This window comes from Acromyrmex echinatior, chromosome 9 (genome assembly GCF_024713525.1).
Source record: "Acromyrmex echinatior isolate Ae372 chromosome 9, ASM2471352v2, whole genome shotgun sequence".
Classification (NCBI taxonomy): domain Eukaryota; kingdom Metazoa; phylum Arthropoda; class Insecta; order Hymenoptera; family Formicidae; genus Acromyrmex; species Acromyrmex echinatior.
Genome location: NC_141860.1, coordinates 6,235,566 through 6,250,689, shown reverse-complemented (window position 1 = coordinate 6,250,689; position 15,124 = coordinate 6,235,566). Strand labels below are relative to the sequence as shown.

At 41.6% G+C, this 15,124-nt stretch overlaps 1 protein-coding gene and 1 long non-coding RNA gene across 10 annotated transcripts in view; one reads left to right on the top strand and one right to left on the bottom strand.

Moving 5' to 3' along the window:
- LOC105151103 (uncharacterized) overlaps window positions 1–15,124 on the bottom strand; it is a 164,115-nt gene that overhangs the window by 34,963 nt on the left and 114,028 nt on the right. The window lies entirely within an intron of this gene.
- The window catches only part of sv (paired box protein shaven), a 184,244-nt gene that overhangs the window by 71,568 nt on the left and 97,552 nt on the right, over window positions 1–15,124 (top strand). For 8 of the 9 annotated variants that reach the window (XM_087409610.1, XM_011064633.2, XM_011064625.2 and 5 more), the window contains exons 2-3: window positions 6,230–6,535; window positions 11,012–11,041. In XM_087409610.1, coding sequence (XP_087265736.1) covers window positions 6,334–6,535; window positions 11,012–11,041 — 232 coding nt within the window. In that variant the 5' untranslated portion in view covers window positions 6,230–6,333. The remainder of the gene's footprint in view (window positions 1–6,229; window positions 6,536–11,011; window positions 11,042–15,124) is intronic. The other variant, XM_011064628.2, reaches the window with a different exon arrangement.

Here is a 15,124-nt window from a genome sequence, read left to right as displayed (position 1 = left end):
TGCGTTAACTCTTGCGCGTTATGGAACAACGAACGTCGCAACTGGCCAACATACGGTTCCATCAGCGATAAACACGTCCACGGCTTCAAACCCGGAAAACGCATTCTTTATCATTTTGATATTTTATACATAATATTTTTTCTCAGTAATTATTCCCTGACATTTACAGACATTAATATGTATAGCGATACGTTGCTATACTTTATTTGTTCCATGGATTCATTCTGGAATAATTTCGAAGCTTATACATGACGGTTTCATTAGAACAAACAGTTTGCCAAGATCCACCTGGAAACTTGAAGTTTGCTATTACGTATATATGGGAAATGTACGTTCAAGGCGGAACGCGTCGGATGTTGATCAGATGTTTTTCTCACTCCTCTTCCCCTCCTCTTTCCTATCCTCTGCCGCGACCCGTGCAATTACAACCTTTGAAATTGCAGCGTGTTACAAGAATGGTCCGTCCGCAAAGAAAACAGTATCCGTACTCAGTACTCACCTGTTACACCCACGCGGCACGATGGTGCGGCGATGGCGGGATATCGAGACATTCGCGCACGTACGGACACGCAAGGGAGCACGTTAATGGCACGTGCCACAGGTGGTTCTTCGAAAGTCACTTATCCACGAAAGCCGCGCGTCTCTTTCCCTTTTACTCAGGTCGGCTCTCTTCCTCCCCCCTCCCCCCTCTCTCTCTCTCTTCCTCTCTCTCTGCAGTTTCTCGCGCAACTTATATTTACCTACATACGTTCCTCTCCATGACGGAGTCCCGGCCGCCAACGACGAGAGAACTGGAATTACTTGACCCGGCCTGGTGCGTGCAGCAGACAAACCGCCGCTGTCGATCGGGATAGCGCAACGCGCTGTCAAACACGACCGATATAACTGCGAGTGTAAATACACTCGCGTATATTTCACGTAGGTTGCTCTCTCGCTATGCTCCAGTAGGCTCGTGAATTTTTGTTCATTAACAGGACACCGTGCGCACTGTGCCGCAGGATTGTCGATCGCTGTAGCGTGCTGCTCGGTATCAGTGTACACCACCCGATAACGATGCTTGGCTTTTACGATCTGGCTGTTGATAGCGCACGTGGGAAAAATAGAGAAGAGAGAATAAAATTCTCTTAAGGCGAATCCTAAAGCGGAGCTCGAACTCCGAGGGAATCGTTGTTTTATGGATAAAATGCGACGTACCTTTGTATACTATTACGTCAATATTACACATGGCACGCATATACTTCAATTTTTACGCATAGAACGATATCGTGTTAATTAGACGTTTAGGTCTAATTCCAAGAACTCGATGTTATTTTTTTATGTACTCCAGTAGTTTGTTGCCTCCGATTTCGTAAGTACAAATTACTTTTACTTGTTGAGCAGATGTCGTCACAATTTGACAGCTTTAGACGCCATTTATGGACTAAGAAATGGACAAAAAAAGATCACAATTTCAGAAATGTTTGTCATTCTCGGGATAAATTTCAGGCTGCGGACATGTATTAATGCGTACAATTTAATTCTGGAGTAAGGATTTCCGAATTTGTAAAAGTAATATGTGTAATATCGTTCCACTAAAAATTACCGTATTCAATTGGTAAAACAGACGACTTTAGGTTCTCCTTAAAAAAAAATTAATGATCGTGAATGCGATATTTTTTCGAATAAAAATAGTTTGATTTTACCGCGTTGCGTTTCGAAAATTAATCAGATAAATTTTTGTGTTTGTTATTGATGATCGTGCGGCAATAATAATGATTGCGTAGGCGTACAGACGACTGACTACGAGGCATACTCTGTATACCACTATTAATGTAAATATATGCGTTTGTGATTTGCTAGTCAGCTGGTACAACGTGTGCACTTATGTGGTGGCCAAGTACGGATAATGGGGTTAATGAATGAGAAAGAAAGAAAGAGAGAGACACCTTCTTGTCGCTTGAAAGCTTGATCGAGCATGGTAGACTAGAGTACTTTGGTGTGAATATTTAAAGACACTCACCGTACACAAGGTGATACAAAATCTGCAAGATGGCTAGCTGATGCGTTTTGTCTTTTCTCATAAAGGTAAAGGAAGAAGAAGCTAAACTGATCATTCTTCCATCGTTGTCTATTAAATTCGCATCTTATCATGAAATTTTATCGTGAGAAAGAATGCGACCCGCGCGCTAACACGGAAGTGCAAAAATCTGCGAGTCGTTCTCGCAGATCGCGGAGAAAATCGTCAAGATTGTCGGCATTCCGCACCGCAATCCCAGATCAGATTAATAAACATGATGGGCGGTGATCGAGGCGCCGGCCGTCCCGCGAAAACTAGACTGCTCCTCTCAACAGGATAGCCGATATACGCCAGAGAAGAGCTTCCCAGGATTCTGCCATGGATTCCTGGCGGTAGTGTTCGTTTATGGACCGAGGAGTTGCATAATGTATCGACGTTTTTATCTGTGAGAGTCCGAAGCTGAGCGTGTCTCGCGGCTTCTCTCACGTAGCTGTCCCGTCATGAAGAGCGCGCACACGGTGGAGGATATATACGCACCTACGCCTGTTCTTCGTAGGTGTAGGCTTCGTTTTACGGAAGCCGAGAGAGAAAGAGAGAAAGAAAGACAGAGAGAAAAGAGCACGGCTGGAGTTGTTCCGCGCTCGAGCAATTCCTTGATGCATATTGTCACGCGTTGTTAAGTCTCGAGAGCACCGCCATTACCAACCAGTTGGGATATCGGACGCTGAAGCGAAGGCAGAAGAGTAGAGATAGAAGGTGCACGTTTCGTCAGCTACTGCGTGGCTCATTCGACTAGTTGAACTGCCAGCCGGCCTCGGACTATTACTGTTTATGTAAGAGATTTACACTGAAAAAGAATTTGGTAACAGCTACCACATGAGTGAAATAATTCCAATGAAATATTTGATTATAATAATATTGCCAAAAGTAATTTTATTTCCCTAAATACAATATTTGGTAAGTATAATATTATTAAATTATATTTGGTAATATACTTACTTAAATATTTAGAAAACTAAAATTACTTTATATTAACCGAATATTTTATCAGAATTATTTCACTCAATATTTGGTAGTTATTGCCAAATTCTTTTTTTTCAGTATACGTGCCACATGGATATCGTCTTTTAGTTTCTCCTCTTTGAATAATCGAAAGGACATCTGGATTGAATGTTTTTAGTAAGTTATTTCAACATGGTCACTCGATGCAGTTTTATCGATTGCATTCTCTCACGAGTGAAAGCGAGATATATCAAAAACAATTAGCTATTGTTAATATCAAGATAATTCGTAGTATTTAATCGAAAAAGAAAGCTATTTGATTAGGCTGAATTATTTAACGATATTTCTTTAACCACTGATGTTCTAATTGAAAGAGAGTTTCTTCAAACAGATCGATGGTTAGTTATTTATATTGGCAGGAACATCCGCGGTTTCGACCACACGCGAGTTGCATATCGATCGCGTATGCAAACGCAGGTTCATTCTGGGTTCCAGCTACGAATAGTTTTCAGGATAGCGTGGTGCAGCGCAGTGTTTTCTACATCCGACAGTAACCTCCGTCCTTAAGACATACCGAATAGCTGGCGCGTCGGTTCAGTTTCCCTTGCGGGGCCTCATGAGAGGGCCTAGTTAGTAAAGTACGCGAGCGTTCAGAGTGGCCGTAAACAATGGTTTTAGCGAGTGCGTATATGCCGTGCGGGTCGGTTGGAGAAGCGCTGGTGGCCGACTCCCACGGTTTATAGGGATAAGTCTCTCTTTCTAAGGCTAGTCTTTACGCGTACTTTGGCCGTCTACAACTCACCCACTTTACTTTACTTAAGGTCGTTCATGACCTAAGTCGCTGACCGTTTCACCGCCGCCCTCTAGCCGAACGATCATCGTCTGCCTTCTCTTAACCGACGTTTACTCGCCACGGTTGTAGCCTCGCTACATTCCATCCTCCATTAGGAGGGCTCCGCATGCTGGTAGCACGAGTCTGCAAGAGAAGAGCGGGCTTTGCTAGGAAACTACGACGTTAAACAATCATCCCTCGCGCTCTCATCATCCGATAATCTGAACGTCGATGTAAATAGAAAACGGACCCTCGTTCTGGTCTTTCTTGTTGCGGGAAAACGGTTGGGAAATTGAGAACGCAATTTGAACGTTTCCCTCCTGCAGATTTGTTTCACTTTTTTGTCGAGTTAAAATTGACACTCCAGGTTTCTCACTATTGGGATTAACGTGGCGAATGATTTAGCCAGATTGAGACTCCGCGAAGTGATACCTCGAGGAGTCGAGCAAATTGCTGAGCATTTTCGCGGAATCTGATGCAAATAAGATAGACGTGCTTATTTTCACACTCTTTGTAGATTTATCCTTTTGTGTATAATTTACACGTTGTATAAGTTACATTGATTTTCTAAAAACTATCTATTATTTTGTATATAGCAGAGCACAACGACTTTCCCTTAGAAGAGATTCACGTTTCGAATACGACCGACTTCCTTAAGCAAATTAGAACCTGTCGAGATTTTAATGTCGAGAATACAAAGACGGTACGCTTGCTGCGCGCTGGACAGTCGTTGACCGCAGACGATAACCGTTCCCAGTCTCACTCCCACGCATTATAAGATCCGCGTGTTTCGCGATGTAAAACGGCGGAACGCGGGAGCAGTTTCGAATTTCACGGATGGTCGCCCGATGACGATTGGTGTACCTGACCGGTTGCTACCGACTCTCAAAGTCTCTTTCCCCTTGCGAGGCAGTGTAATGGACGTCCGCGAGAACAGGAAGAAGCCGTATTGACATTTTTTTACCGAACGCTTATATTATGTATTCGCGGAATGCAGCGCAGAGAACATAGATATACGCTATCGAGTCGAGCGCGAATATCTCGACTTATACACCGCTTCACTCTCTTATAACGCACTTTTATATCGTCGAAATAGAGATATCACCGTGATTAATGGTAGCCACTATAAAATTTACCGAAGCAGGTGGTCGTGCGTTTTACGACGGAGGAAATATTGCTGAATATCCTGATAAAGGAGTTTGACAAATAGATCGCTGTAATCTAAGACAGAGGCTTGCGTTTCCAACTCGGCCAGTTGGCCGGCGATATGCTCTTCATTTTTTTTATCATAGCAGCTGCAACCCGCGTCGCGAGAAGCTGCGATCGTCCGAACCTAGACAATACGCTCACCATCGCCGAGATGGAAGAACGGGCCAATAGGTAAACGTCACCGACAGCGTGGACGAAATTACGCTCCATTCATCCTTTCATTCATCCGAGAGATCTCACCTTGCCTCCTGTATAGTCTTCCAACCTAGCCGCCGTTGGTGTGTCGTTCGCTCTCTGCGGCGGCCTCCTCTCGACGTAATAAGCAAAAAAGATCACCCGGCCAGGCCATTACGTAGAAAGGAACGAAGAAATTATCTACTCCGCGCGTAAAAAGCGTGGCAAAGGCAATTCCACCGCGGTTGGACCACCGAGACTTATTTTTGTGATCCCGCCTGCCGCGTAGGGCTCTCTCGCCGATCCGCGGTAGAAGTCTACGCCTAGATCAGCTTGAGACTTTGTCTACGGTATTCTTGCACCATTGATTCGACCACGAGTCACTGACCGAAAAATCCGTACTCGTTGCTCGGCGGAAACTTGAAGGCACAGATTCCATCTACAGATGCGATTTTGCGATATATCGCAAGCGTCGCGATTTTTTTTCTTGAATCTGTTGACCTTTTAATCGCGAAATCGGATGTAATTTAAAATCACGCTTACAATTAATATCGTATACTTGTTCTTTAATTCTTTTAAGCCTTATCGCAAACAGTTCGACTAACGCGCTGTAAGAAACCGATATAATTTTCTATTTCGTAGGATTTTTTTCTTTGAAAACGTATTCCGAATTTTATTACGGATTTTTCAATGCTATTACACTAAAAAAAAAAAAAAAAACAAATGTTTGTGTATTTGCTGCGTTCTAACAATTAATATTTTTTATTATTCAGCTGTCGTTGCTCTGAACTTTACCAAAGATTTTTAATGCAACAGAAATAGGTAGTTGAACAAATGTATGCATTTACTGCGAAAGATGATGATATCATAGATAGTAATTTCTCTAATAATAACTAAAATAGAGCATTTTTGTAATAAATTTGAAATCTTATGGCCATCTTTTCTATCTCAACCAAGTTTATTTTAGAGAAAATTGAATATTTTTTTCAGGTTTTCGAATTTTTATTTCTTTTCAGAAGGCGACGAGGAGTTGAACGGACGCCTCGTCCAACTCGGCGAGGTGTTGTCCGAGATAGAGGAGGGTGGCGGGAGGAGAGGGTTGGAAGAAGGGTGGCGTGCTATGATCAGCATGGAGCTTCCGGCACACGCGACGCAGCATGGTGCTCTACACCTGGGGGTCGGAGTCGGGGTCAATCCAGGTGACCCAGCCGGAAGTGCCTTAGCCGCCATTCACCCGCATCCCCAGGACCCTCTAGCTCTTCACCATCATAATCACGGCGCTGCGACACCCGGAGGTATGCATGAGGACTCCAAGAAAAAACGTATGTTTCTTCTTACGAATCCATTTTGTTTATTATGCTAAAATGCTAAGATGATTATCACAAGAAGTTGGTAATAACAGACAATTCTTTTCGATCTTAAAAAAAAGATTCTTTTCACAATAAATAATAAAATAATATGATTAGTTCTTGTGATAATTAACATTAATTAATAGTTATAACTTTTTACTATCGAATCGTTAAATGTTGCTGCAACCGTCATTCTTTTCGTATTATCAATTAATAACAGAATAAATTCTTGACTAGCTCGATATACGCGATATACTATAACCAATAATTAACCTGCCTTTCGATATCGCGCTCAATGATTACCCTGACATCAAGAACAAGACAACGTACGCGTCAATCGACGTTCAGCGAGCGAACGGTGTGGCTTAAACGCGAGCACGATGCACAGCCGATAGGAATGTCGTGTAGTCGCAAAAAAGTGCAGGCACGTGCCTCGCGAAATACCGGCGATAAATCTTCGTCCGCGCGCGGCGACGCTTCTATTACTGGCGACTTATGCGCACGCGATGACGATGCATCATGTTCGCCGAGTCAAGTTGGAATTCCGGAATCCGTCGAATGCGCTTTCCGGCTCTCTCGCAATCGCGCGAAATTCTCGAGCGCGAACATCACGAGCATGTTCCTTACGATGAGAGATCTGACCAATCACATGGATTTCTAAAACACGAACTTCGCTGGACATTTCAAATTGTAATGATAATTTCATCTAGATCATATCAATTATCTCGTAATTATATTTATCGTTCGAAATAGGCGGCGTTATTTATTTTGACGTCTCTTAGGAGAAATCTGTAAGTTACTCATCGCAAATTCTATACGTGATCATCAATTATGCATCGGAATTAGGCCGACGAGAAACAAATCCATTAAAAAAAATAATATCCTATTTTCAGTCAAAACGGATATGCAAACGGATATGCGCGCCAATATAGTTAGACTTAAAACGCAATCGCAAACTAAATTAATATCTCAATTTAGATTCACAAATTTGATCGTTCATTCATGTGATGCTAATTAATCTTAAATATCTGTAAATAATTTATTGCGGAAAAATTTGCATTTAATATTATTAAGCATTAAAATCTGTTTTGATAAGACATAATTATTTCTAGGTCCCAGATTCGAACTCTGAGATAATATTTTTCGCAATAAGTTCTTCATAGTTTTTAAAATTTAATTTAGGGGGGATTATTAGCATTTCCGAGTAATTGTATTGAAAATCCGAAAGTTATAAATCCGGCGCGCAATCATATCTGAAATAAATTGATAAAGAACATATTATTCGAAATCTAGCTTTGACGCGTTTCTATCGTATTTGATGTAGAATTATTTCTATTAAATCTTTTAATTTCCAAACAATCATTAATATTCTCGAAGTTGCGAATTGCACATGAAAGCGTTAAACACTCAAAAGTCCATATTCCTCGCTCCCGTTGGCTTCCTACCGTTTATCATCATTATCTCGCTATAAACCGCAAGCTTATTAAATCCCGTACCGACGGCGGATTAAATCCATACATCCGGTGGAGTGATGTTACGTACCGGAGGACACTGCGAACGATGATTTCTCCATCAAAGACCGCCGGAACGAGACTCTCGCGTGAAAGAGCTCCTTGTTCCGTACGGAACAATCGAGTTAGCTGAACTTGCTCGGTGCATCGCACAGAGATCTTTCCAGATACACAGGTACATACGCGCCTGACACAGACACGGCAGGATTATTTTAGAAGCGATAGTTTCTTCCTTGGTGGGCTATCGTCACATAGATATATTTTTGAACGTATACAAACTTATGATCCTGATGTATCCATGCGTGCATGACACGCGTGCACGCATGGATACGTCAGGATCATCTTCGAAGCGGTAGTATCTTCCAGCCAACGGTTGGTTGCGTTGATGTAGAAGCTCGTTGTCTTCCTTCGTTCTTCTCGTCTTTATAAATGAATATGTGCGTGGTGGTAGAGAGTGGCGCTGGTTAAGGAAGATGAAAGGCAGCCGCCGTGGCAGCAGCCAGTGACGCGGCATGAGCCACGAGACCAGGAAAGGAAGAAAGGGAAGAAGAGAAAGAGAGAATCAACAGGGATCGTTAAATCTAATGATATCAACGTATTTGACAAAGAGAGATCCGCGGATCAATTTTAGGGCCACACGCGTCTCCAACGTCTCTCATATATATATATATATATATATATATCGTATCATTATTTTATATTAATGATCAACTATTGCGAACAATATTAAATTTCTGCATATAACTCTCGTGCTTGTAGTCTCTACTTCTGATTCTCGTTGCTTGCAGAACAAATTTACTTTTAATTGCACCTTTGAAATTATGCGTCACTAAAGCAATCGCTAAGCAATGCATAACGGATTTCGATTATCTCTAATGGTGCGTAACCACGCAATGGAATTAATTTGTAATTAATGGCCACCTGTGTGCGTGTCGTGTATAGAACATGCAATGCGAACCGTAGTGAATTATATGGTTTATTGACCTTACGACGCGATAATTATTTCGTACACCTCTCATCGCGAGAGATCGAATCGCCGTCCGGTCCGTTTTGTTTCGATTTCGCAGTCGTGACTAATCGCTGCTCCATTTATACCCGAATTGTCCGTTATTCGATAATCGAAAAGCCTCAGATTTAACGTCGGCTGTATAACGATACCGCGGAGAACGTAATGAGATGGTTTTTTTTTCAGAACTGCCGCGAAAAGAAAGTGATTATCTAAAAGTAAAACTGAGCGTGAAAGGTTCCGATCGCCTGAATTTAGCGAATATTTCATTTTCTCTGAATTACCTCGTAAAAAAAGTCTACCAAAATTTGTGCCTTTCTCCGATATATTAGACGTCAATCTGGACACATTACGTAAAACGTGCGGATCGCTCGGTATTTGACTGCTTGGTGCGCCAAGCGACTTATTTAACAATTCATATATTAATATACGAATATATATATATACGAATATTAAAATACGATACTGTGGCATTCAAGAATGCAATGTTACAAGAAATGACATGACTGTTAATTACTGCCTACGTTCCTTACGGAATATATTTGTATGTGTAGCTCTCTCCATCACAAACAGCATCAATTATTCGTATCGTGCATCTCGTAGCGTAGATAAAATATAAACAAATGCATAACAGCAAACTATTTGATATATTAAAAAAAAGTATTTTTCACTAAAAAAAAAAAAAATACTAAATTTTAATAAATATTTATTTGAATAATACCAAGTAAATATTTAAATGTAAACATTTATTCGATACAGGAAATATTAATTGATTATCATTTTTTATTGAGTAAATACTTATTTACTACAAGTAAATGTGTTTGCTCAGTACTATTCAAAGAAATATATACTAAGATTTAGTTTAATAATTTTTTTCCAATGTAGTTTAAACTGTTCGAAGTCATGTATCTTGAAGGGGGATTAAACGTGCGAGCCATTATCGAACGAGTAACACATACCATGCTTTAATCTCCTCGCAAAAATTATTCTTTCCGCTGGATGGACGCACGGATCGCTTATGGGGATTCCCATCGCGCCAGACTCGCGCAACACCAGAATGACTGGCAGCATCTAATATATTTCGCACCGTGTGCGAAACGCGTTTTACTGTATGCACACGTATACGTTGTTGTCCGTTGCCTATAGAAGAACATTCGGGGTGAGATAGCAGTGGTTATTTATGGGGTTAAATAAAGGAACACTGCGCGATCGCGCGATACCAGGTCCGTAGTACAAATAGGTTGCCGTGCAGGTTGCTATCGCTGGCGCGTTGCGAATCGTCATGATTCGCAGCAACGTGTGATGTTGAATCTTCGCGAGGTGCATTCGTCTGCTTCCTCGTGATATCCTATCGGGGAAGTTGCTGGATGTACTGCAAGGCTTCCGTTTTTGATAGATTTATTCTTAGATGTGTCGGAAATGAAAAAATTTTTGCAACATTACGCAATGTTATTCGTATACACACACACACACACACACACACACACACACACACACATGTATATATACATATACACACACGTATGAATAACATTGCGTAATGTTGCAAAAATTTTTTCAACATTATATATATATATATATATATATATATATGTATATATATTGATGGTATGCATAGTACATTATATTTTCAAATAGAGTTCAGGAATGTTATTAGTGTCTCCTTACTTTGTATTAGAATATACTTTATTACTTTTGCTCTCTAGAAGTACCGCTTCGTCGAGGATACTAATTACAATTCAGAGAACGACACGTGATTACAAGTTGTAACGTTTCAATTAACACGCGATCAAACACTTCAAGTATGAACAAATAAATGCCGTTTTTTGCATTGTTTCTTTAAATGTACACATATGATTTGATGCTAATCTCGATTACGCATCTCTCGAGATTTCAATTTACATCTTAATTCTCTTTTTCTGTTTCAAATAGATGATGGCGGCCACGGAATGAACCAGGATGGTGAGTGAGCTTTTGTTTTTCATACAGTTACAATCTTGCACGACGGGCGATCCAGTTTTATGACGTGCGGAGACGTTTCCCTTGACACAGTACTGGGATTAGGCCGTTGCACGCGGGAACGATCGCAGAAAAGTTACGCGCGCGGAAAATACGCGAGCGAGCATTGCGCAGCGTTTGGATAAGCGTTTATCACGAACCGTTAGCGATACGCACTGCGTTCCCGTTATAATCGACGATGGTAATTAAATGCGGTGGAAGCGAGAAAGTTATCTGAAATGTCGGTTGCCGCTTATCAGTATCGAGATCGATCGAGAGATCACCAATTATCTCGACACACGTTCTTATCCGCTGCCTCGATGTTCCGAAGCCACGATGTGGAATCATCCGAGTGATTTAATCGTTGATAAGTTGATAAGCGTCGCGCCCCTACGAACTTATTAATCGGACGAGATGCTACACGAGCCACCGAGTTTTATTGCCCTAAATTCATAAGGCGATAAACGATCTAAAGTGCACATCTTCGATATTAACGTACAAATGTTAATTAGATAGGCGATAACACCGCAGGAGATTGCAATTTAGTAATTTAATCAGCCTTTTCATTTATTGAATTAAATTCGTATCAGCCTTTAATTCACTTAACTATCAGTTAAGACACTCGTGTCGCGTTGATAATGAAAGAAGCTTGCATTTTAATTCTTGAACGTGTGAAATATGAGCTAGTGCCGATTCATTGTTTTTTTTTAAAGAGCGATTCGCGCGTGTCAAGGATGTCTCGATCGTTTTCTACTTTGTGACTCTTTACACGCGCGGATTCAGACGATCAGAGCCGAAGGATACCTCCTTTTCGAAGTGGCGAGGAGGATCCCCAGCATCGCCGTGCGATGTTCACGTATAATTTATGCCGATGACTTACACGCCTCGCCGCGGTAGGTGGGAGACGGTGCTGGATGGTAATCACAAGTTTAAAGGGTAAACGATCGCAAGGTGTTGGGGGCCCGGCGTGGGGCCCCGTGGGCCCTGCCAGCACGCTCAATATTCAACAGGTATTTACATTCGCAAATTGTTTACGTCAGCCCACGATGAAATCTGTCAGGATTTCGTTTCGTCGGCAGCTCGACGGAGTTCTTCTCTGCCGTTTCCCTTTCTCTCGTCTTTTCGTCTTTTCTTCTCATTTTTTTCTCTGGTTCCATCTCCTCTTGCTTCCTACGAAGTGTTTCATCTCTGTTCTCACCTTCTTCCCACATAGTCCGACGAGAGGCAACGTGAAGATGGTTGCCCTTTTCTCTCGCATCCGTCCTTCCCCCGAAGCAGTGCGTAATTACATCTGGGTATTAATCAAACGTACGTCGGGAACGAGCACGGCGAGATCTTGATTTTCGTCTGCGCCGCCGCGTCTACTTGTAATCACTAATTTAGTAAGTGTATTCATTTAGCAGCGAATTAATCAGGAATTAATTACGAGACGTATGAGCAATAACCGCCGTTTTTAGCGCAAAATTCACTCACTTTTTAATCATGTTCGCGCAAAAAGAATTAAAATTTTTTTACAAAGTAAAAAATCTTAAACTAATTAAGTTTTAAATTAATTTAAATTATTTTAAATTATTTAACAATTTTTAATATTTATCGGTGTATTTCAAATCATTTAGTTAATGCATACTTACACTGAGAAAAATAAATAATTCTGATGGAAAATGGACGAATCAGAAATGATCAGAATGATTTACTAGAATGTTAGCAACCTAGTTGAGATAATTAGAATTCTGATAAAAATAAGAATTCCAATAGATTTTACCAGAAATATTGTATCTGGAATTCCGATTATTTCAATTAGAATTTTAATAAATTTGACCAGAAAATTCTTCTTCGTCAATTTTCAACCAGAAATTTTTTTCAGTATAACAATCAGCAACAGTCTGTGTCTATGAAGATCGTCTTTTTTCAAAAAACCTATCATTATTCGTAAGACATCGATCAACGAGACTTGCGGCTCCATATCCGCAGAACTATACTCGAGCATCAACGTACAATGCAGTATCTCCCACATGCGCTTACATAGTATACCTTTCCACGATTTTTCAGCTTGCTTGCAAGATCGAGGCTAAAGATAAGTAAGTCGTGCGCCGGTCAAACGTTCGTTCGATGGAAACACGCAAAACCAGTTTGCTTTTCTTAATGTCGGACGATTACGCGGACATTTAGAAAAAAAAAAAAAGAGTGCCGCAACCTGCAGCAAGCAATCGCGGCTGCTCGCTTTAATACCCGAATCGCACCGGTCGTTTTAGAATCACTCCAATAGTTCACGGCAGCGATATAAAAGCTACGAACTCCGCGCAGAATTTCAAACATTCCGACGATCATGCGGCCGGCTCGTCGTGGGAGACCAAGCCGTGTTTTGATAACGCAAACGGAAAGCGTGCTCTATGTGACCTCTCCTTTCAAAAAGCGTTCTCTAATCCCGCGCTATCGAGATCCGTAGTCCTCGGCAGCGGCATCCGCGCGCGCGGCAGTTTACGCTCCTCTTCTCGAGAGACTCTTGGGAGAGACTCGAACGGCGGTATACGTTAACGTTTATCGTCGGTTATTAATACGGCGCGGATTACGCGCCGTAAGTAACGTCGCACTCATACCCGTACGTATATCTATGTATCTATACTCGTTTACGATGGCCGGCCGGCCGGCCGATCCTAATTATAGCGTAATACAAGCACGATCGTATACCGCGGCTCGCCGCTTACGTAATCCCACGATAATGCGGCTCTCCGCGAGTGCACGCGTTCGCGAGTGCGCTTACACGCGCAGCGTAAGGCCGCATACTTCGCCTACCGATGGAAGCATTCGCCCCTGTATGCCGGTGGAGGCTCACCAGTCGGGGGGATGATGCGGCGTTATCTCGTTTGGGATAATGACATTGAAGCGCGCGGATTTTTGCCGAACGCGGCAGTCGGAGAGTCGACGGCGACACGATAGCATCCGGTTGCGGTATCAGCCCGGTATCCATACCGAGAGATTACTTGAAATCACGATCCAACGCAGCGGTTACTTTGACCTATTCGCGTACGCGTAATTTTCTCGTTCGTGCTTAAGGCGTTTTGTAAAAGAAAATGAGAAAAAGAAAGAGGAACGTAACGTGAGACACGTGACGCGAAAAATGTAACAGCGCGAAAATTACGTATTGCGAGATTTGATCGTTACTTAGATTAATACTCTTTCGCTCTGGATTGTAATTTAAATACGTGGCTTCCCAGGTCTCGATATTAAAATGGTGCTGCATTGAAATCTAGACCCGTACAAATTTCAATCGTTTCGTTGTATAATTTTCTTATTGTATTAGGTGTTGGAATTAATTCGTAGCGTTTTTTAATGAAAGAATGTTATTTATTTCACATGAGCATTAAAAAATACATTAATGAAAGTACTTCCCATCACTTGTAAAACGCTACGAATTAATTCCAACACCTAATATAATTTTTTTCTCTTTGCAGAAAATAGAATTGAGTACAGTACCTTTACATCTTTGATCTGAAGATTAGGTTGAGACCCAATTAAGATTGTTCGTTACAATTTTATTTTGAAACTTATTAAAAATTAATAATGTTTTATCGTGTCGGAATCGTAGAATTATAAAATAGGCTTTCTATATTGCCACCTGAATTTAGAACAGATCTAATAAAAATGTAGACTAGAACTAATTAATTACATACATAGATAATATGTGAAATTTAAATGTGAAAATGTAGATCGTGTCTGGCACGTATCGTAATCGTTTTCGATTCGAATAATACATGACGATGAAGAATAGCTTAACGAGCTGACGTATGTCGGCTGAAATCAAAGATTACGTAGTTGATTTGATTGCACGAATACTGGCGCAATCGCGACGTGCCTACACAGCGCTTTTCGCGTTCGCCGGAGCCTTCTCGGAGAGATGCCACCGCCCTGAACGATTCAGGAAGCGAGGTCAGCACCCTGCCTCTTCCTTTTCTCCCCTTCTCGCTTGTCTCGATTAGCCGAGAGTATAGCGGTGCGATAACATCGACCCGCGCCGCGAGTAGTCGCGGCGATAACGCGCTATCGCAG